The sequence below is a fragment of the Lepidochelys olivacea genome, assembly GCF_965140295.1.
Source record: "Lepidochelys olivacea isolate rLepOli2 genome assembly, chromosome: 9".
NCBI classification, from domain to species: Eukaryota; Metazoa; Chordata; order Testudines; family Cheloniidae; genus Lepidochelys; species Lepidochelys olivacea.
This window is the reverse complement of record NC_140419.1, coordinates 17,711,028-17,734,072: the sequence shown is the minus strand read 5'-3', so window position 1 is coordinate 17,734,072 and position 23,045 is coordinate 17,711,028. Positions and strand designations below refer to the sequence as shown.

At 40.7% G+C, this 23,045-nt stretch overlaps 1 protein-coding gene across 1 annotated transcript in view; it reads left to right on the top strand.

Moving 5' to 3' along the window:
- LOC311526720 (uncharacterized protein) overlaps window positions 1–12,424 on the top strand; it is a 297,707-nt gene extending 285,283 nt beyond the window's left edge. The window contains exons 31-37 of the mRNA XM_084640019.1: window positions 174–299; window positions 1,107–1,235; window positions 2,646–2,774; window positions 3,218–3,346; window positions 4,351–4,479; window positions 8,783–8,911; window positions 9,925–12,424. Of these exons, the coding sequence (XP_084496145.1) occupies window positions 174–299; window positions 1,107–1,235; window positions 2,646–2,774; window positions 3,218–3,346; window positions 4,351–4,479; window positions 8,783–8,911; window positions 9,925–9,971 (818 nt within the window). The 3' untranslated portion in view covers window positions 9,972–12,424. The remainder of the gene's footprint in view (window positions 1–173; window positions 300–1,106; window positions 1,236–2,645; window positions 2,775–3,217; window positions 3,347–4,350; window positions 4,480–8,782; window positions 8,912–9,924) is intronic.
- The last annotated feature ends 10,621 nt before the right edge of the window (window positions 12,425–23,045 follow it).

Genomic DNA, 23,045 nt, shown 5'->3' with positions numbered 1-23,045 from the left:
GCAAATATTTGGACACTTTTCTTTTTGTAAAACTGATTTCTTCAGATTCAAAACCAAGCTGAATGCAGCTTAGAGGAGTCTGCTTGATTAAAAGGAAGGGCCTTAGATTACAAAAAGAAACAAGGGTCTGGACAGCTGGCATGTTTAATGAGAAAAGTTCATGTTTCCTCTAGTTTGTCCTGTAAGCCACTATGGGAAGGACTGCATCCTGTTGTGCTCCTGTGGTAAAGGGCAGTGTGACCCAGTGACTGGCAAGTGCTACTGTCCACCTGGCCAAATTGGACCCAGTTGTCAGCAAGGTAACAGAACGAGATCCAAGGGCACCCTGTCAATCTAGACATTTACTTGCAGCAGTCAGAAAAAGAAATATCTCAGCCTCACAGATGTAAATAAATTGCCATTATTTATGCCCCTAGGAATTCATTCTGTGAGCAATCGCTGCATTTCCTTATCTCTCTGGAGCAAAATGATGTTTTAAATGTAACCCAGTGTAAGCTGGTGGGCTGAGTCTGTAGCTGCTCCAAACTGTGCAGCTTCAGTTTCTTTGCTCAAGGCTCCTCTGCGTTAACATAGAAATATTCAAAATAACACAAAGCAACCCAAAGTTGCACTGCCCTCAGCATGTCATCTAATAATCATGTTTATTAATGTCATGACTAAGGACCAACCAAGAAAGGGTCCCCATTTTTCTAGGGACTGTAGAGAGTAATGGACAGTCCCTGCCCCAAAGAGTGTATTATCTAAATAGACAAGACAGACATGGGCAGACACCAGGTTGGGGATGGGGTGAACACATAAGACTGAAGACTGCAATGGCAGCAAATGTCATGTTCATTCTACAATAATTCTTTTGGGGCAAGGGGATGGTTAGTTAGGAGGGGATAAGCTAAATGGAAAGAAAAGTGAAGGGAGGGACAGGGCAGTGGAGAAGAGGGTAGGCACAGCACAGGGCAGAGGTGTTCACATACACCCAAAGGCCCAAGTGCCCTGTTACACCAAGTATGTGTAACGTACGGTAAAGAGAACTTTCTGCATTCATCGTTTCCTTCTTTTGCATTCATCCTCTTTGAGGCTAATTTTTTTTTAACAACTTTAATTTGCTGTAGTGTGTCCCCAGGGAAGCTATGGCCCCAGCTGCCAGCTAAGGTGTATCTGTAAGAATGGTGGTATCTGTGACCCTGTGAACGGATCTTGTTCCTGTGGACTTGGCTGGACAGGAAGTTATTGTGAGAAAGGTAGTATCTTCTCTCTCTCTCTCTCTTTTGACTCAACAAAGAAGAGGTCAGCAGCAGTATCAGATTTTATAATGAACTGCCACTGGCATTGTACAGTAATTCATGCAACACTTTTGGAAGTAAGACTATGAGTTATATTATTAGTTGGACCTTCTCAGTAATTTTCAAGGGTCACTAGTAGCCTGATGTTTTGATCCTAACAACTAAACTACTCTATAGGAAATTTACTGGGAGCTGTGTGTTAGTGACCTCTCCAAATCTAGGTCTGAAAAAACCCTGCAGGCTGCACTAGCAGGAATGAACCAACCCTCAGACAGTGAGGGCAGGTTCCGATTAATCTTAGTGACTTAGCAGGTACTTTCATCATTGTTGTGGACATTTATGTCCCTAACACAGTTGAACAAATGTTGGGCCATATCCTCAGCTTGTGTAAATCAGTGTAGCTTCCTGACTTTGAGGGACCTAGGCCAACTTACACCAGCTATCCAAGTATATTTACATATTTTTCCAAAGATAACCCTATGTGCAGCTTACTCCAGTGATTTAGATGCTACAGTGATGAGAGCTACCTCAGAAAGAAAATCTTGTTTAGTGTATGCCCCCACCCACAGGCCTCTGAATTGGATAGTCATGCTGATTTGTGCATACCCACAGCAATGGCAGCTAGATATGGAACTGGTGAGAAATGGAAGCAAGGAGTTTCCAGATATACCTATTTGTTGTGACTTGCTCCAGAAACTCTAGAATGTCTTGGCAATGGAGGAACTACACTTCTGCAAAAAAGCTGATGATATTGATACATGATCACTTTTGCTATCAACAATTTGTGAAGGGTTTTAGTTCGCTATGGTAGGTACCTAATTATGCAAGGGTGTGAAACAGAGTTCTTTCCATTTCCATTAGAAATTACTTAATAATTAATGGCATCCATATATGACACAACAGAAACTGAGAAAACGTACTTTATTTAATGCTTTACATTTAACGGTAAGAAAACATTGATGTAGGTACAAAAAGAACTGAAATGATGCCATTTGTTGTGTATTCTGAGAACGTGCAATTATACTTTTTTTCATCAGTATAAACCATACAGAAAGACAAATTCACAAATGGGAATTGTGGAAAGAAAATGGCTTTTCAGTATTGCATAAACATCCAGATAGTGAAAAATATTTCTCTCACAAATTTGTTAAGTTGTTTCCAGTTATGCAGAAATTTAGTGAACCCATAAAGCAGATAAATTTCACACAGGTGGGGAGGAAATTCACAACAAATAGTTCTTAGCTATTAAAATAAAAATAAAATAAAAAATAAAAAAAATAAAATCTTTTCTGACTAGTATTATTTCCTTATGTGTCTTTCCAGTGTGAAGTGTGGATAAATAAAACTTTTTGTTCTTTTTATTAACAGAATGTGCCCCGGGTAAATATGGTTCTGATTGCCACTTAAACTGCTCCTGTCAGAACAATGGATCTTGTGACAGGTTTACTGGTTGCTGCCAATGTCCAGAAGGTTACTATGGACACTCTTGTGAGCACAGTAAGTAGACAATCCTCTCAGAGAAAGAAGGCCTCAACTTTGCATCAGGGGTTGGTGTTAGTGGATCCTAATGCAAGGGCCTGAGTAGTTCTATAGTCCAGCAATAAAATTATGTATGTACCCAGAGCAGTCATGTGCACTTTTTGGTGTTTCAATTAAAAATTGTCTCTCTTTGCGGCCCTGATTCGGCAAGCTACTTAAGAATGTGCATAATTTCAAGCACATAATCTCATTGAAGTCAATGGGACTACTCACAAGTTTAAAACCACAGATATGCTCAAGTATCTTGCAGAATGAGTGGGGCCCATGTAATAATTATTATTGTTAACTCTCTTCTTGCAGATATAGCAGGAAACTCTCAGACTTACAGGATGGTGTATTCTTTTTCTGCATATACTTTTGTCCCGTTGCCAAAATAACATTTGTAACCTTTCATTTCCCAGCCTGCCCTGCTGGATTTTATGGTCTAAACTGTATTCACTCTTGTGATTGTAAAAATGGAGCTACTTGCAATCCAGTGACTGGACAGTGCATTTGTCCTGAAGGCTATGAAGGTGTCCAGTGTGAAAAAGGTGTGTGTAAACTTTTTTATGTAATTTGGGCCTGGCACCATATGTGTTCTGTCTTCTTACTTCTGTATTTTTCAAAGAAGACTTTATTTATTTTTGGACACTGTGGAATCTTATCATTAACCATTTCATTGTTAATTGTTCTATCAAAAACATCTGGATCAATGACCTTGTCCACAATCACACCATGCTTGTCATGCCCTAACATTCGTCTTTTTAAAAGAATGTTTCCCAAAGGAAAAATTATGACATTCTATCAGATATTCAGATCATTAAAAAGCAAATGAAATGTAGCTATTTCCATACTGCATTCACATCTAGTCCATTATTCTCTCTCCAGTAGTGGACAGTAGTGGACAGTAACATCTGCTTCAGAGGAAGGCACAAGAAAACCTGCAGGAGACAGTTACGGAATAATCTATCCATAGGAAAAAATTCTTTGTGACCCTTATTAGAGCTTGGATTATGCCCTGAAACTCTAAACTCTTGGGTTGTTTACTCATATCTCTGGATATTCTCGTATCCTATATAAATGTCTAATCCTGTTCTGAATAATGCTAAGCACTTGGTCTCATTGATTAGATGAGTTCCACAGGTTACTTTCACAAAACAAATTGCTTCTATACAGTTTTAAGTTTGCCACTAACATTTCAAATAAGAGTATCAACTAGATTAAGTGAGTATTCTTACCTCTCATGTTGAAAGTTACATAATATTTCTCTGCTGGTTGTTTGATTAAAAATCAAATGAAGTATCTAATTGCAACAGTGCTGGGGCATGTTACAAATACCTGCAATAGGTTGAATTAGATTTAGCCTGAATAAAAAGAAAGCATGCAAGTATTAAGGCTCTTCCATCTGTAAGTCTTTCATTAAAGTGTGGCAATTCATACTAGATTCACATTCGAGCTCATGAGTTCTAGGAGATATGAGTGAAAGATTCTACCGAAATAACGTGTTTCTTGCTATTGGCGTGTACAGCACATAAAAAAGTGTTCTTTTTGTTAGGCTGTAATGTTGGAAGATTTGGAGACAAATGTCAGCATCAGTGTGACTGTGAAGGAGTAGCCTCATGTGAACCTGTAACTGGAAGATGCCTTTGCCCACCTGGCAGGACTGGAGACAAATGCACCATTGGTAAGATCATTAAACACCCTTCAAGGGCTGATTTACACAAGACTTTTGTACCTATACATGGGCTTAGAAACGTATCAGTACAACCCCCTTGTGTGGGTGCAATTATGCAGGATTGCTATCAGGATGGCTCATTCCCTGTGGGAATAAGCTATGCCAATATAAGAACCTTTTTAAGGAGGTGGTACCACTTTTAACTATATCAGTTTCTAAACCAATATAGTTATAGTGGTAGAAAAACTGTATGTGGACCATCCCTAAAATGTTATTCTCCTCTATTTTACAACAACACACTACCAATGGGTACATTCAGAAACTCACAAACAGCAACTGTGCAGAGTAAGGGAGGACTCTTGCAGGGGGCTGTAAACTGGACTTCGAAGATATTTCTGCTTGCTTTTGCACTCAGACTTGTGGGCAGAGCTTTGCAAACCAAGGCCAAAGCTGTGTCAAGGATCTATGATTCCACCCCCATGTGGAAACATTGACCATTGTCCCCAGAGAACAATAATACAGGAGCTATAGCAGCTACTGCCGGCTCTGGGCTACAGAAGTTGTCTTAGGGTATGTCTACACTGCAATTAACAACCCACAGCTGGCCCTTGGGAGCTGACAGGGGCTAAGGAGCTCTAAATGTTCAGGCTTGGGCTGGAGCCAGGGCTTTAGTACCCTGTGCGGTGGAAGGGTCCCAGAGCTTGGGCTTCAGCCTGAGCTTCAACATCTATACCACAATTAAATAACCCATTAGCCTGAGCCCCATGAGCCCAAGTCAGCTGGCATGGGCCAGCCACAGGTGTCTAATTACAGTGTAGACATACTCTTACAGGTCCTGATCCAAGTAAACTCCCCAGCACGCAGCAGGCCCTTGGAGTGAGTACTAGGTAACTGATTTGCTCAGCAAGGTAGAATTCTTCCCTATGTATCAAAATTATAAAAGTGGGGGAGAAAATTCTAGTTTTTTCTTTGCAACAGCTGAGTCCTAATGAAATTGTGGTAGTTGTGACAGAGTGTAGATGGCAGCTAAAATCCTCATGCCAGATTCTGATCTCAGTCACACTGGCAGAAATCCAGAGTAACTGTACTGAAGTAAATGGAATTAAACTTGAGCGCGGAATCAGGTCCCCATTATAAAAGGTAAAAAATACTAAAGTAAACATGCTGAGTCACTACTAATATTTTAAGATCTCAGTTGGAGAATACCAGAACCACTTTTCAAGGGTCCTTTTGTTCTGGGAAATAGCATGAAGCAGTTAAAAACGGAGCACATTATCAATGAAAACGAGAGGTTAAATAATTGCTGGAAACTTACAAGTTGGTGCAACCCAAAAGCTAAAAAAGAAAATGACTTGCTTCCCCTACTGCACTGTCCTGTGGTCAAAAATCAATCTCCAGACCCTGTGGTCTGAATGGAGAGTTGAACCACACAATACAGTGAGTAAGGCTGCATGAATCCAAAGATCTTGCCAGTGACTTTAGGCAGAAATGAAACGCAAGGGGGAAGCTTAGCGTTGAAAATGTGAGCAAAGTTTCTGCTTCTTTCAAAGAAAGGGAGGGATTTTTATTTTCTTAAACCTGCTAGTCACAACCCCCATCCATGAAAAGCAGTTATGGAGCAGGTTTTATTTGCGTTTTTATTTTCAATTAGGCTCCGTTCATCTGTGATATAACTGTGAACAGCTGTGACTATGCAGCAGCTATAAAGATAAAAGGCCTGATTTTAATTTGAACTCTGGTAAGGCACCCATTAAACAGCCAAAATGTTAATTAAAAAAAAAGAGAGAATATAACAAGCTTTTATGGGACCTCTTTTTTCTGGTAAATTAGCATTGCAGACTTTCAAACAGATGTCTTAAATACACTTTGTTGTTATCATGAAAATGTGGTATTACATAAATAAAAATCAGGTCCAGAGGTGTTCAGGAGACCCTGTCTCATAACATTTCCTAATTGAAAAAACCAAGCTTCTGAGACCAAGGGAAGAATTCCCCCACACGTGGGTTAGTAGCTGAAACGGCAATTGGAAACATTTTTATTTACATACTGGTTGGTGCAGTGAAAGGAAAAAGATTCTTTATATTTACAATGAGTTCTTTGGGGGGGAAGAGCTGTTATTTACAATGTATTTAGCACCCTGCCTTCCCAGCCTGCTGCTACGTTTTCCTCCAGGCATGTATCCTAAGTGCATAAACAACTTTGAAAAGTTGTGATGAAAATGAGGCACAAAACCTATTTACTCATCTCTTGCAGTGGAGATAGATGATCATGAAAAAGCATAATGATGTTTTACTAGCCTGGTGAATAGAATAGGTAAATAGAATTTTGCATGATGGGCATAACACCTACCCGCACCCCCAGCACTTCTAGTTCCAGCACTCTTGTCTCCCTGTAGTATCCAGCCTCTCACAGGATACTCACAGAATTACCAGCTTTGCTGTCCCCCAGAGAGCAGTGTAGGCAAAGCTTGGCTGGTACAACTCAGGCCCTTTATAACATCACAGCACTGAGATATAGTTATAGTGAAAACAGTCATAAATTTATGACCAGAAATAAAGATTTCAGAGATACTGAGTAGGGATAATAGAAACAGAAATGGTTACATATAAAACAAAAAGTATAGCACACTTCTTAGAGTCTAAAGTTATCTTTAACAGGCTAAAATCCCTAGTCTAAAGCACTTTCTAACCTAAAATGACTCCCCACATTACCAGCCAAAATGGTTGAGATCCACCTTTCCTGGATGCAAAACGCACAGTTCTTTTTTGCTGCCTCAGTGATGGATAACAAGATGTCCTTTTGCTTTTCCTTATATTTCCCAAAACTCATTGTTTTGTCCCCGCGGTTGCCTTCACGTGTTGGTGTTGTCTCCATATCCAAAACAGGCTTCCATTGTGTTGTCTTCAGTGCTTAATCTACATAAGAACCTCGGCAAACAGGTGAATATACATCTATTTGCCTGGCAAAACTTATTTGTCAATCCAGCCTAGGGCACAGAATCTAAAATATATTTTTAGTACATAAGTACAACTCCTTAAATATCATCTGTACTTCTTGCAATGATTATGAGACTCAGTAGGACATAAGCTTTTTATTAGGCACCTCACATGACCCTTTTTGGATAAATATTATGAAAGCAGTGTGAGTTTGTTGGGCCTGATAGAAGTTGCTGTTACAGAACAGTGAACCCTTTGCCAGTTGGCATTGAGAGGTTCTTAGGGTCATAAAGGGTGATATGAAATAATTTTCAGATTGACTCTGCCTGTCTTGGTTTATGTGAAGATTACATAGTGCCATGCATAGAGAGCCAAGAATTGCACTGGGTAATTGTGGAAGCCAGTAAGAATCTATAAAATGACAATAGCCTGCTTGAAGAAATCCGCAACTCCCTTTCAGTGGCTTAGTTCAGGGGGCATAAGTTTGTCACCATCCACTCTCATACCTGCTACAGTTCTCATATTGGGAACTTCTTTAAGACTTTTTGACCATGAATTGGCTGGACCAGTGAGGCAGGACCAGTTAGTGGATGACAAACACAGGCTTCAAGGCTTTCCAAAATGTGTGTTTTTTCTTATTGTTTAGCAAGTCTGGGTCTCTAATTGTTTTCATGGTACTAACAGAGTATGCTAGATGAGCAGTGGAGGTGTGTATCAAGGTCCAAGGCAATTAATCATACAGGATAATAAGTCAGTTCTCCTCCTTTCTTTGTTTTATACAGATGAGTATTTACCTTAGGCAAAAGAGAGGTCAGCTTTTTAACACAACAAAAACCTTCAGCAATTTGGAATGGGCAAATAACGATAGTCAGTGATATTTTCTGTTCCAGAGCTGACCCCAACAAAGTTTTACCACGTCACACCCAGATCACAAATGGAGAATGACATTTCGATTCTCAGTTGAGCCATTCAGAGTTTTTTCCAGCGAAAAAACCAGGAATTTTCATGATCTCTCAGGGAGAAAAATCCCCAGTTTCAAACTGTGTGAGACATTTTCCCCTGAAACTCTGATATTGGCTCAAAGTTAATCTGCCCTGTTTTCTATATGTTTTCTACACCATTCCCCATCTTCTACCAAGGTCAGGGCCTATGTCTTATACTGAACTTCTCTAATGAATTGTGACACATGGTTCTATTGGTTCCTGAGAAGAAGTCTTGTTCTCCTCTCCTTACCCATATCCTCCCCTCTCCTCTTTTCTGCTTCTTCCTTTCCTTTCAGACCCTCTTCTCTACCCAAAGTGCTTAGCTGAGTCAGAGACACTAAGCGGTTTTAAATCTGTGCAGTAAACATTTGCTGAAATGTTTTGCCCTTCCAGAATGCAGGTCAGACCAGTATGGCCCCAGCTGCTCTCTGAGATGCCAGTGTGCCAACAAATCCCAGTGTCATCCTCACAATGGGAGCTGCATGTGTCCTGCCAAGTGGATGGGGCCAACCTGTGAAGAAGGTAACACAGGAAAGAGATGGTAGCTCTTCTAAACAGAAAATTTCAAAGAAGTGTCTGCTTATCTTGGGAAAGGATGCAGTTGAAAGGCCAGATTTGTCACTATTTGGGTTCCACGGGATTGTGCCAGTGAAATGTGGGCTCTGAGCCCCTGGCAGCAGAAAGTCCACCTGGAGGGGGTTGGAATGTTTAAGCGACCCATGTTAGCCACTCTGCTAGAGGGCCTGAAGCTAGCTGTTGCAGCCGTCAAAGTAGATAGGAACATTCCAGGAGGAGGTGAGGATTGACCAGCTGGGAGATGTACTTATTCAGCATGTCTGAGGGGGGGGGGGGGTCCCACTGAAGTCCCAGATGCAATTTAAAGCTAGTTTCCCTCAACAAAGACAAAGGCCTGAATGCCTACCACACGTAATACTGTAAATGCCTCCCACTGCACAGCTGTACCTCTTTTGCCCCCTCCCTTCACCCCCGGGGGGGCATGCCTAAAATTTGTTAAACTCGCAGCCTCAAGAAGGTAAAGAAGGAAGTTAATGATCAATGTATATCTCCCATACACTCAAAGTTCAATGATATATCTACCTATTGTTAATTACGAGATACCAAGCTGAAATGCTATTGATGGCCCGATGGGTAGGTGAGACCGTGGAAAATAGAGATCCTCTCTGCTTTGTGAGGGTATTAAAAACCCCATGACACTCTTTCCTAGGGTCCTTAGTTTAAATTACCCCTCTCGTCTGTGATATGTAGTGCTGACAGTTCATTAATGTTACCATACAATTCTGCATTTAGTTTGGGAAACATTTTAGGATCCATCGATATGAAAGATCTAAATGCAAGTGGCCTTTGCCGTTATTACTGAGGTCATTCTTTCTGTCTATAACCTAGGAAACAAGCATCACCTAGTCCTCTGCTTGCTGATGGAGGCTGGATTATCAAAATGTTTATTGTGTAACCTATATTAAATCTCATACAGTTGCATTATATGGCCCCAAAACTATTTCTACTTAATTCTCTAGGAGGCCCTCCAAAACTTCCTTCTTATGAAGAACAAACTCAGGAATGAGGGAATGCTTTTTCAAGATCTCTTCAACAGTAATGCTTGGACTAATAAATGAATTGTTTTATAGGCACAGACAGTATTTAAACTTGGGTACAAGAACTGCTTGAATTCAGTTTGAACTGTGCTGAAATATTCACACTTTTTCATGGAAGACAACAGTGGCCAATAAGTAGTTTGGATCCCTTTTTAAAACTTCTAACCTGTTTCATTTATTTATTCTTAACCTCCTACTTCTCAATTAATCCACTCTGGACATTCTTTCAGATTCCCGTTGTCACGTATTGTTTGAATTACATGTGGGGAAAAATATTTTTAGCAATACTGATATTTCAAGACTATCATGATAAAAAATGTAATATACACATTTACAATAAGCCACATTAAATACCAGTGGCTTTCTAAACCCAGCTGACAAGGAGACTGGTGATAATACCTATTTGAACTCCAAGGTCTCAAGCTTAGATCTGGTTTATGTAAAAGAGTCTAGTTACCAGAGAACAGAATGGAATCTGTATGGGTTTTCTTCATGTAGATTCAGTTTTGCTGGTTTGTCAAAGTCAAACCATTGAGTGGCTGTCAAAGAAACATCCCCTTTTCATTTCAGAAGAAAGGTATATCTTTTGAGGATGCTGTGGGAAGCAGGCAGAGATGTCTGATTATTGGTGATTTTAAGATAAATTATATCTCCTTTGTAAACAAGACATTGTTCTGTGCTTGTACTACCCAGTTTGGTGAAGTTAGACGTTAAATTCTGAGAATTTAAAATGGTTCTGACTTTGTTCAATGTTATCTGTTGGTCACTTTGTAAAACAAAGTGATCATGGTTACTGAAAATATAGTTAATACTATTTTTGTCCATTTTACAGGTTATCCTTTTAATATAGGACTAAGTAACTGTAAAGATATAATGTTCTGGATTTTTAGTGTCCTGACCCTCATGGGATGAAAGATTTAATGGCACCAATTTGTACCATTGTTCTGATCGGTTAGAAGTTATAAGCCTGTTCATAGCAACTTTCAGTCTGACTGGGTAAAAAGTGGAACTTACTCAAAAGCGGCATGGAATTTAGCGAAAGATTGTATGTGTTGCCACTTAAGCTCTCTTTCACACATCATGACACACTAATGGCGACACTGCAGGAAAAGGCCCTGGTTTTCCTTTTAAAAGGTTCATCGTTGCAATTGTGGTAGTCTCTGATTTCTGCAGTCAGACACTGTCCAGATAAAGCATCCCAAGCTTCAGCTGAGGTCTTGAACAATTCATTAGCTGCCCAGTCAGTAGCAGGCCACTGTTGCTCACCTGGGACTTGAACTCCGGTTGTGATCTATTGAGAGCGATTAGAGGTTTGGTTGGCATTTGTTAAGCATAATGAAAGTATGACTATTGTTGTCCATGACTACGCTGTTATTGAAAGTAATTCCAAACATTCCTGTGACAATAACAGAATTAATTAACCAACAGTGCTTTGAGCCAGAAAGACACAGGGCCTAATTTTGATCTCACACCAGTTCTACTTAGTAACACAATGGACATGAGTGGAGTTATTCCCAGTTTACATTGATGTAAATGAGGGCAGAAACAGCAATGGCCTGGAGTTACCCAGAAACAAACAACTCTCAGTGGGCCTAGACCAGCTGCTGCTGTCATTTTAAGTCTCCTTTTTAAAGACACACTGCCCTGATTCTCAACTTACAGTAGTGTAATTCAGGAGTAACTCCACTGAAGTGAATGGAGTTTATACCAGGCTCAAACTGTGAGAGAGGAGACTCCAATGCCTTGTTTTTAACTACAAGAGAGATATGCAATACAAGGCAAAAGTGACTGCCCAAAAAAACATAGATATTGCAAGTAATGCATTATGCTCAGGACTTTGAACTTAGGGACAATACCCACAGTCTTTGGACAAATGTATGGTTTGTTTACTCAGCAACTGATGCACAAAGAACCAATTTTGGCATATACTATTTTGTAGTGGTACACAATGTTTACTGTTTTTCATAATACATGTATTTAACTGTAATAAGAGCTGCTTACCAAAGAACCCTTTAAGAAGCCATATTTATAAGCAGAACCTGTGTTTTCAAAGGACTGTTCTATTTTTCTTACCATACCCCTCTTTATTTTAGTGTTTTCTTGTTTACATTTTCCACAGTACTTTAACTGAGCACTGTAAATATGTACTGGAAATGGAATTAATAATTTTGTCTGTACTGTTTTTTAAAACAATTACCCAAGTAAGACATAAGACACATTGTCAAGAAAACAATAAGAATAATATAGGTTATTTCCCACCGAATTAGAGGCCCAGCTAGAACTGGTCAGGAATATTTTGAAAAACATTTTTCATCAGAAGAGGCTAGTTCCTCAGAACCAAAACTGTTTGCATAAATGGGGTCAGTTCTGACAAATTTTGTCTATGCAAACATTTTTTAAAAGAAAATTTTGAAATGGTCAAACCAGGATCTTTTGATATTTTTCTGGTTGAAAAGACTTTTTGTTTTGAAATGTAAGTTAATTTATGGAAACAAAGAATTTTGAAACACTTTGACATTCAGAATGGAATATTTTGATTGACCTGTGCAAAAAAAAATTGGATTTTCAATTAGCAGAAATTTTTGAGGATGACTTTTTGTTCCAATTTGGATCAGGGAAATGTTTTTGAAATCTCAAATGATTACAGGATGGGAAAATCATTTTCTGCCCAGGGCTAGGCCCAAGATCTGTTATCATTAGTTATGTACTAACTAATTGAAAACTTACTTGGAATATTGTGAACAATTTGTGGGTGCTACTTCTTACCGTTGGTGAACAACATTTACCAAAGAGGGAATTATGTGCCTACAGAATGTTGTTAAATAAACTACATGGGCTTTTTTGTCCTGGGAAAGGTGTTAAATAGTTTTCTGTTACACTCATTTTGTTAAACTGTGGCAAATGAGTTTTATTTGTTACTAAAACAATGTCATACATTTTAATAGATCATTTATTCTGTTTAGTAAAATACCAGTATAAACTGCTAGGATGACAGTTAGCATTGAAATGTGTTGGCAATGACACCTGTCAGGAATGATCTAGATTATACTTAGTCCTGCCATGAGTGCAGGGGGACTGGACTAGATCCCTTCCTGTCCTATGATTTAGTATATTTTAAATTCATTTGTATCTTCAGCTTGGTGCACTCTCCTTGGCAACCTATTTCCCATGTCACGTCAGTCAGTCATAGTGGAATTTCTAGACATTCGTGGACTTTCTATTCTGAATATAACAAGCATGTTATATGAACACACAGGTCACTACTGCTCTTTTACATTGGTGTAAATCTGAATCAACTCCAGACTTACAAGCAGCTAAATGGGTAGACTATGACCTGATGAAGCCAGCAGAATTCTACTCAATGTGAGTTTAAGCAAGCAGAGCAGCATGTTTTAGGTTAGATTTCTATAATTATAATACTATCTTCATAGGGAAACCATCAGGATTTTGAAAATTCCCTGCTCCTCACTGCCAAAACTTACTGTTCTACTTTTATCCTTTTTATGTTTAAGAACCATAGCTATTAAAGTTTGCCCAGATTTCTTATTAACCCTATTATTTTGATTGGCTGCAGGTTTCTGTTTGCCTAAGTAATAACCAGCACAGTATCAGAAATTGCCAACAGGACAAACATGGAAATTATGGACACATTTTGGAAGCATCACTGATTGTTATTGCTGGTTTACCCATGCCAAAAAAAATCATGTTTATTTCAGAATTTATTCTTTTACCAGGGAGAAGGGAACAGAGTCCTAGGTATACTCCTCGGGGCATTCTGCGCCAAAAAATAAAAATTCTATGCATAATATTTTAAAATTCAGAAAAATTCTGCACATTTTCTTTGTCAAATAAATGTGGAGGCTCCAGCACGGCATTGGGGAGCGCAGGCCACTGGCTGCACAGAGGTGGGAGATCACTGTGCAGCTCCCACCCGGGGCACAGACTCAGCAGTGAGGCTGCAACCAACTCTGACTCAGCACAAGGACTGGGCCTGCCCCAGAAACACTCCAGGGCCCTGCCCCTCCATGCCAGGTGCCCCAGGTGTGGGCAGGCAGATATGGCAAGGCAGGATCCAAGTGTGGAGGGCCTTAGTGTGGGAGATCCAGGTGTGGGTTGAGAGGGTTCTGTGTGGAGCAATCTGGGTGGAGGCGGCTCAGTGGGGGATCCGGGTGTGGGGGGGATCTGGATGCATAGGGGCTTGTTGGGGGGTTCTGGGTGCAACGGTAATGGGACTCTGTAGGAGGGTCCAGGTGAAGGTGGTTGGGGCTCAGCAAGGAGGGGCTATGGGTGCGGGGGGGGATAGAGCTCGGCAAGGGGGTCTAGGTGTTGGGGACTCAGTGGGAGGGGGTGCAGATGCTGGGGTAGTGAGGCTCAGTGGGGTGGGGATCCAGGTGCAGTTGGTTGGGGCTCAGTAGGGTGGGGATCCAGGTGCGGGTGACTCATCGGGATGGTGCAGGGGCCGGGGTACTTATCAGGGAGGGTTCTGGGTGCAGGTCGTGGGGTGTAAGGCTCAGCGGGAGGGTCTGAGTATGAGAGAGTCTGGATGCACAGGGTTTGCGCAGATGGGGGAGCAGCTCCCTGTACAGTGATCCCTCCCCCTGCAGCTGAAGAGCAATGGGTGCAGGAATTGGGGCGGGGAGGGAGGGGAGCTTGCAGAGCTTCCTACAGCTGGGGCAGAAATCTGGGGGTGGGTCTGACCCAGTCCTGGGTGCCGTGCAGGGGAAGAGGAAGTCCCATCCCACTCAGCCCATCTGGGACTAGCAGCTGAGCCTGGCGCAGGGTAAGAGCCACCAGCTGGGTCTTCCCCAGTCCCACCTCCTGCCCCACAGTGATTTACCTCTCTGCCAGCTGCCCTGGTCATCTGAAACATGCTGCTGGGGAGGGTTACATGACCGCACTTGTGGATTCTCTTTGCTTCTCTGTCAGAAAGTCATTTTGCTGTGGGAAACAAAGAAATCTGTGGAGGATATAAATTCTGCACACGCGCAGTGGCACAGAATTCCCCCAGGAGTAGCTCTTATTGAAGTAAATAAGAGTTATGTGCATATACTACATTCCCTTGTGAATCTATGGACTCATAAACCTCCACCTTCTTGTTCTTTTAAACTTGTGCAATTGGGTCAGATACTCTATAAGGCCATGACCTGCAAAAGGATCCACAAGCACTGATGCATGACCCACATGGTGATCCAGTGAATCTGTTCACCAATGGAACTCCATGCTGGATAATGGTCATGCCTGCTAAGGCCTTTGTAGGATCAAAATCTTAAAGTCTAAAGTTCCAAAGCTATATCATATTTGTAAAGCATAAATTGTTTATTCTGTTCTTTTTATTGCTTTTAATAAACATGTGCATAGCAATAATATGTCTCTGAATTTATAACCACTACTCCAAGCATATGTGAGATGTTACTCAAAACTGTACTGTACTTTCTGTTGTACACATATCATGTTGAAATGGTGCTAATTTTTAATAAACTTGTTAATAAAATTTAATCATATTCCCTTCTTGTTGATAATCTGTAAGGACTAAGGCAACAGATTGTGCTGTGGAACAAATTCTGCTCTCTTGCACCAGTGTAAATCCAGAGTGAGTCCACTGAAATTATACTAATTTTAAGTGAGAGAAGAATCAGGCTTTATGTAAATACGAGCAATATGCTCAATAAATATATGACTAAATACAAAGAACTATGAACGAGATCATCTTCTAGTGGGGTCTAAGTTTGATGAGAATCAGTTGTTAAACATGAGGGTGATGGGCGTGTTAGCAAAGCCTGGATACACAGCATCAATCCTGTCTGAAGAAGACTATTACAAAACGTTGCATTTCTGGAGGAACTGGGTACTATTCATTTGAAGGTATTTGAAAACACACACCTGCAGGCTCCCATCAGAGCCCTTGGAGTCTTCCCAGAGCCTAATACCTGTCATACAAATAGTCTCATTCGCCTTAAGGGTATTGTCTTCTCACACTGGTAGGAACTAAAGGAACACATGTGAACACGAAAGGCCAAATAATGCAATAAATGTGAGGTGTTTAATTGGAAGTAGCATATTGAATCTGAAATGTGTAACAAAGGGGAACAGTCTATCAAGCTTCCAGATGGAAAAAAAAAACTTGAAAGTAGACAGATATTGTTAACTGGATTCTGGAACAACAGCTTTGCTGGCTTGCATTTATTTTTAAATTTCAATACAAGCTCTTCAGCTGTGTTGTGTAGCAGTATAATTCTTTGTAAATTGATTTTCATATAGTTTTAGGCCAGATAAAGGACAATTGTGTTAATTTAATATGATCCCCTCATAACACAGGCTTTAGAATTTCATCCCGTGATTCCTGCATCTAGCCCAATCACTTGTCTGATTTGATGCTATATTAGCACCTTTTCAAGGGAGCTCAGTGAGCAGTTGCACTGACCTTCCCATTCTGATGACTGCACTTCAGATCTGATCAAAATGATGGGTGTGAGGAACTGATATTTTCAAACCAGTATGAAGTTAGCATTTGTCTATATGGTAATCCTAAAAAACTCTCCACATAGTATGTGGCAGGATTGGAAATGTCTCTTCCGTAGATTGCAGTGTTGTTGAGCCGTGTCAGTCTCACGATATTACAGAGACAAGGTGGGAGAGGTAATATCTTTTATTAGACTAACTCCTGTTGCTGAAAGAGACAAGCTTTTGAGCTCTTCTCCTGGTCTGGGAAATGTACTCAGAGTGGTCACAGTTAAATACAAAGGTGGAACAGATGGCTTTGCGTAAGTAGTTAATTCATATTGGAAGAAACCATTCAAGGTGAAGTGGGCTGTTAACACCTTCACCTTGAATGGTCTCTTACAGTATGTGTTAACAACTTATGCCAAGCCATCTGTTCCCTCTTGTATTTAGCTGTGACTCTCTGGGTATGTCTACACTGCAATTAAAAACCCCTGGCTGGCCCATGGAAGCTGACTCAGGCTTGCAGGCTTGGGCGAAGGAGCAGTTTAATTGCAGTGTGGATGTTCCAGCTTACTCTGGAATCTGAGCTCTAGGACCCCGAGAGGTGGGAGGGCCCGTGTGCCCGAGCCACGAGCCAGTCATGGGTGTCCTAAGCGTAGACATACCCTCTGACTACCTTTCCCAGACCTGAAGAAGAGCTCTGTGTAGCTGGAAGGGCTTGTCTCTCTCACCCACAGAAGTCGGTCCAATAAAAGATATTGCCTTACTCACTTTCTCTCTTCAGTAGCTATAAGCTAGAACTGGAACAAGAGTAGCCTTGTGCTTCGGAAACACTTCTGTGTGGGACGGCGTTCTCAGCACCTGCTCACGCTGCTGAGCCGAGCTGCTGCCAGTACGGTCAGCCTCTCGCTCTCAATAGCACTAAAAATGAATAGAATACTCAGGGACACACACTGGAAAAGAACTCTCCGAAACACTCTGAGCAAGTAACAAATTAATATCGTAAAATCCTTGTAAGTTCCTTCCTTGCTTTATAGGTTCTTTCAAGCTTAGTAATAAAAAAAAAGACAACACAGCCAAATTATGATATGTTTTATGTATGAGCAAAGACATTACCACCAACTAGTAATCTAAGTGTCCATGCCCTTTGGCAGCCACAGGATTTATCTTCCTTTCCACTAATAGCTCAATAAAGATTAATCTTCTAGAAGGCTGATGACCGTGGAACATCTTGAGAGACTGCATGGGGCATAGATACCTTTTATTTTTAGAATCTTTAAAATGCTTCATGGCACCATCTGAGGAGGGGGCATTCCCCAGTCCAGATAGCACATCCTGGTTTAGTGCCTGTGCTCATGTCTCCATCTAGTGTCTGGTCCCTGCAACTATAACAATGCCGCCCAAGTTCTTAAAAGGCGTTCTTCTTTAGCCCAAGTGGCGTAGATGACCTGTGGTTTTGGTGCTGAAGGTCCCAGGTTCAATCCCTACTAATGCCCATGGACCAAATTTTCATGTTTATTTGTATTACCGTAATGTGCAGGAGCCCCTGTCATAAACCAGTACCCCGTTCTGTGAGGCACTGTACAATAAAACAAAAAGATGGTCCCTGCCCCAAGGAGCTTACAGTCTCAGTAATTGGGGTCAGTGGAGCTATGCCAGTTTATATCTACTGAGGATGTAGCCCCATATTTTCAGTATGGATATGACCACAGTGTGTTATACATGCCGTTACATATAAAGCAGAGCAAAAGTTGGCATTTTCGGGGATTTATGCAATCTTTCATCTGGTTTAATTCATCCAAAAATGTGAAGTAAAATCCTGCTGAAAACCATCAAGATTTGCCTGGCTTCTGGTCTAAACCATGTGACACTGAGATTCGAAAGTCACAAGATGGCTTCGCTAGTGCAGGTGCACTGGAAGAGCACATCCCCCCCACTGAACCTGGTATGAGGAAGCTCTAATTGGGCTACAGGTTCCAAAGAGTGCCAGGGAGGGGTTGGGGATGCTCCACTGAGTCCAGTCAAGGTACTCCATCTGAGGCCAGAATTTGGCCCATAATATCTTCAGTATTTTATACCAACACTTGGCAGATGTTACAACAGAGAGGAATCTGTTTACAAAGGTGAGTTGTTAGTGAAACTCAGTCCAATGTTTCTGCAGCCATCGTTACTGAAAGCTCAGAGTTAAAACATTTGTTTCTGCTCTAAGAGATGTTTTAGATTTCTCTCTGCCTCGTGTCATCAAAAAAATATAGTAGCAGTGTGATCATAGGGTCCATTGTAATTCCAGGCCTGTCCGTTTGCTTTGTTACTTTAATATTTTTATTGTGGTAGCAGTTGTGGATTTTGGCCCTCTGTTGCTAGGTACTTTAAGAAAAGAAAGCTGCTCTTAATTAGAACTTTAACCTTGAGGCTGCGTCTGGAGTACAGAATAGCAAAATAAAAGTTTCACATTAAATACAGGATATGCACCTTTGGGTAGCCAGGCATGGGAGTTCCCTTTAGAAGAGAATGCACAAGCTATGCTTGTGGATTGTAGAGGGAACCAGTGCTCTTTTCTCCAAGGCCACGACTTCATTTAGAAGGACCCCAAAAAGCAGAGTTTGAAGGGACCCATGTATTGATTATATCAGGACTGGGCATGGCTGCACTTAACTTGTTGAGTATTTAGGAGAACTGGTGATTTTGATTTTTAAAAATAAGCGTGTTTTTTTTAGCTGTCCACCTGGCAAAAGCCAGTTAAGGGACAAAGTCAAGAATGTGTCGAAGGGAGAGATTTTGCCAATGTTTCTATTGTTGCAGCAAAGCCCCTCTTCTATTGTGCAATGGCAGCTTTCTCTCAAAGAAGGATTTTTAAAAAACAAAGGGGAAGGTGACCTTGTGAAACATCTCACATGTTTGGGGAAAGTGATTTTTTTCGTAACTGGCAAAATTCTTTCAATGTCCTATTGCAACAGCTTGTAAAGCTGTTGCTCTTGAGATGCTTCGTTTAAGGGACTGCCAGTAAGTCTGAGATGTTTTCAGCTCTTGACTTGATCAACAACAGAAAACTATGAGGTTAGAGATAGTATGTTGTGTAATAACACATCTGGCCCTTTAAATCCAGTATTTCACTTCCTGATTTTACTGCAGTGTGTTGCAAATGATTTGTAGCAAAGTGTGTGTATCTGTCTCTCTCTTTATCTCATGCTCACTTCTGATTTTTATCCCTTGAAAAATCTTAATTCTCATATGTCACTTTCATCTATAGATCTCAATGCACTTTTCAAAGGAGGGTAACTATCAATATTCCTATTTCACGGCAAGGGAATCTGAGCCACAGAGAACCAAAGTGATTTACCCAAAGTCACACAACAGGTGAGTGGCAGAGTCAGGAATATAATCCAGATCTTCTGATTCCTAATCCTGGCAATGCTGCCTCTTGCAATCAATCAATCAATCAATCAATCAATTATCAGAAACCATAAGAAGATTTTGCTAGAAAAATTCCCCTCCTTAACTGGGTAATTTCTGAGCAGAGCACAGCAGCCGTTGGCAGGGTCACATCATGACTTCTTCTCATCTTGAAACCATGTCATAGAAACTGTCCAGTTGTCATATGTGATGGCTCAAAAATGGCCCTTCTGAGCACCTGGGAAAAGAGACCGGTCAGTCTCATTTGGAAACAGGAAATTGAATACCAATATTTAAAAACAGTGTCCTGGAGCTAGAATGCCTGGGAGCAGTAAGAGCTCTGAGGACATACGTATGTTCTTTATTAGGTGAACTCTTCAGCGTTTATACAGACCATCAAGCACAGCACTGGCCATTGGAAAAGAAAAATCCAGCTCTCTGTCTTTGGAGATGGCTGCATAAAGTGTCAGAATATTCATTCACAATCTCTCAGAAACTGTCAAAGATAAATACAGAGGTGACTACAGATGTTCAAATATCACAGTGATGAACATGGTATAAATAACTATATAGGTTAGATTAGATTAGATAGCAGGTGCATGGATTTGCACTGGAGCTGTAACAGGAGGAACTGGTCTATCTGTTCAGAATGCTCTCGTCCAGAACTGAAGACTCAACGGGCCCAACTGCCCAAGAAACAACCACTGGTGGGGAGGTATGCTGACTTCCAAGGATGAAGATCATTCGACCTTCAAACCAGTCTCTTGATATGTGAAAGTGCTATTATCAGACTCATTTCAGTTAAATAATACAACAGGAATTTGTAAACATTTTTGTAAATCTAAGCAATGAGTTCAATTTGCTTTTATCTCTGGTAGCTTGAATTATTTGTAGTTCATGAGCATTTGCACAGTATTTGTGAAAATGTTTGCAAATCCTGAAGGTTCCATACATTTTAGCATGAGTGATTGTTCCTCTGAAATTCATAGCAGAAGTGTGAAGTTCCTATTTGCCATTTGTTAGTTTTAAAACCTGTTTTAAAGAGCTTGTTATCTGGTCAGAAAGTAGAAAGAATACTATGTGACACCTCAGACAGCATGTAGTCAAAATGAACAGTTTGCAAACAACCCATTGGTTGAAATTTGTGTGAATACATGTTTTAGTGAATGCTAACAATACACATACAGAAGTTAGGATCAGGCCCCTGAATGATGCATAAGAAAGAGAGACTAAACCTATGGCTAATATTATTTGACAGCAATAAATCATTGGGTCAGCTCTTGTTATTGCAGTGCCCTGTTTTATAACTATCACACAATATCTCTGTGCCAACTCATTTGGGATGTGAGAAAACATTGCAGTTAGTAGGAGAATATTTTATTTCTGAGTAGGCATGAAAGAGGATGTTGAAAATTAGGTTTCTTCCTGACTCTGCTGGCAGGAATACAAGGCACACACAAGAGACTTTGAATGTCCCTCTGGGAAAAATGCCATTATCAACCAAACCATAGCAGTTTGTCCAAGCTACCCTAAAGGATTACTTGCCAGAAACACCTGTTAACAATCAGTACTTGTTAATGTTTCATGATTATTTCCAAAGTCTGTTATTGATGTACCGATCCCCAACAAGAGAATGGAAATTGTGACAAACATTAAGTTCACATAATGCTGAATATCATGAACACCTATATCTGCAGAGACCAAGACACATCTTTCTCTGGAAATCTGATGTAAACTACATGTGGCTAAAGTTAAACTCAGGACAGAAGGAATATTGAAGAGTGTTTAGCGATGTCATTGCACAGTGGGTTCCTTTGGAGAATTGTTATTAGGGAAGATAAATTGGCCCGGGATGAAACGTCAACCTCCTTTCAGAGCTCGCTTATAAGAGTTTCACCAATTAGCTTATATTTGGTCTTCAGCACCTTGCCTCCTAGGTAACCTGACTTTCTTAGCCCTATCAGCTCAATTCCAAAGTCGATCCACGATTACCTTAATAGTTTGGATTTTGCTTTACAGACCATTTCCACCATGTAGGGCATGTCTGACATCTTGTATCCTGACGCTATGCAGGAAAAGAATTCTGTGCACATGAAAAAGGAATGAGAGCCTGTGGATCCACGTTTAACATTAGTGACCAGAGCATAACCCCTAACTGTCGCTGTTTAGGAGAGGCATGTATAGAATACCAAAGAAGATCAACAAAAGTGCCTGATTTGCCAGGAGGCAAGGCAGCAAACTGTTTGTAGCACATCATAACCTTCTCAGCTAGTTTGGAGGCTGCAAAACAAATATGAGAGAGGTACGTAGATGGCTACAGCCGTGGAATTCCTTTAATGGCAGCAGCACCCCTCTAGGGGGCAGAGACACACCACCACCTACTCCAGTTGAAATGATATACAAGACCCAGGTCTGGATCTGTCTGAAAGGAGCCCCTTGTGGAGAGACATGCCATATAACCCTGTCTAGCCAATCCATTTAAGAAGAACACTTTGGATGGCAGATTCTGTACTGACCTAAAAGAGACATTGAACTGTTTTGTGATAGTTTGTCTCCTTCGAGAAGAGAATCCATATACTGCATTTAGCATGGGACTTAGAAGTATAGGCACTTTTGGAAATCCCACTCGGCACTTAGCTGCATCTTTAGGCACTGCATTTACCTTTAAAAATCTGGCCCTTAGAGCATAGTCCCATTTTCAAAAGAGCCTTCACTCACTTGGGCACCTAAGTCCCCATGACTTGGCATGGCATTATGTGATAACGATAGCATAGCAGAGTTTCAATTAAACTTGGGCTTCTAAGTCACTTAGGCCTTTTTAAAAACTTTTCCATTTAAGCTCCTGAGCTTTCAGATTCTCAGTTCTTGTTCTTATTGCAGTCTCTCTTAAAGCAGAACCTGCTTTATTGAGTCAATGCAATAGGCTAGTGATGAGAGTTATGTATTAAAATGTTTATATTGTATTGGAGGAGCCTGAAAATTAAACACCTGTGGGCTTTAGTGCAGTACCACATAAATAGGTTGAAATGTTAATTAAAGACAGAGATATAAAATACCTAGATGGTATGATATGGACCCAACAGCATGGCCACTGTACAGGAAAATTATGCCTATCCTATTGATTAGAATTCCTTTAAGGTCTCTTAAAAGTAGTGGATGAAGGATAACCAGTTGATATTATTTATATGGGTATGGGTTTTTATAAAGTC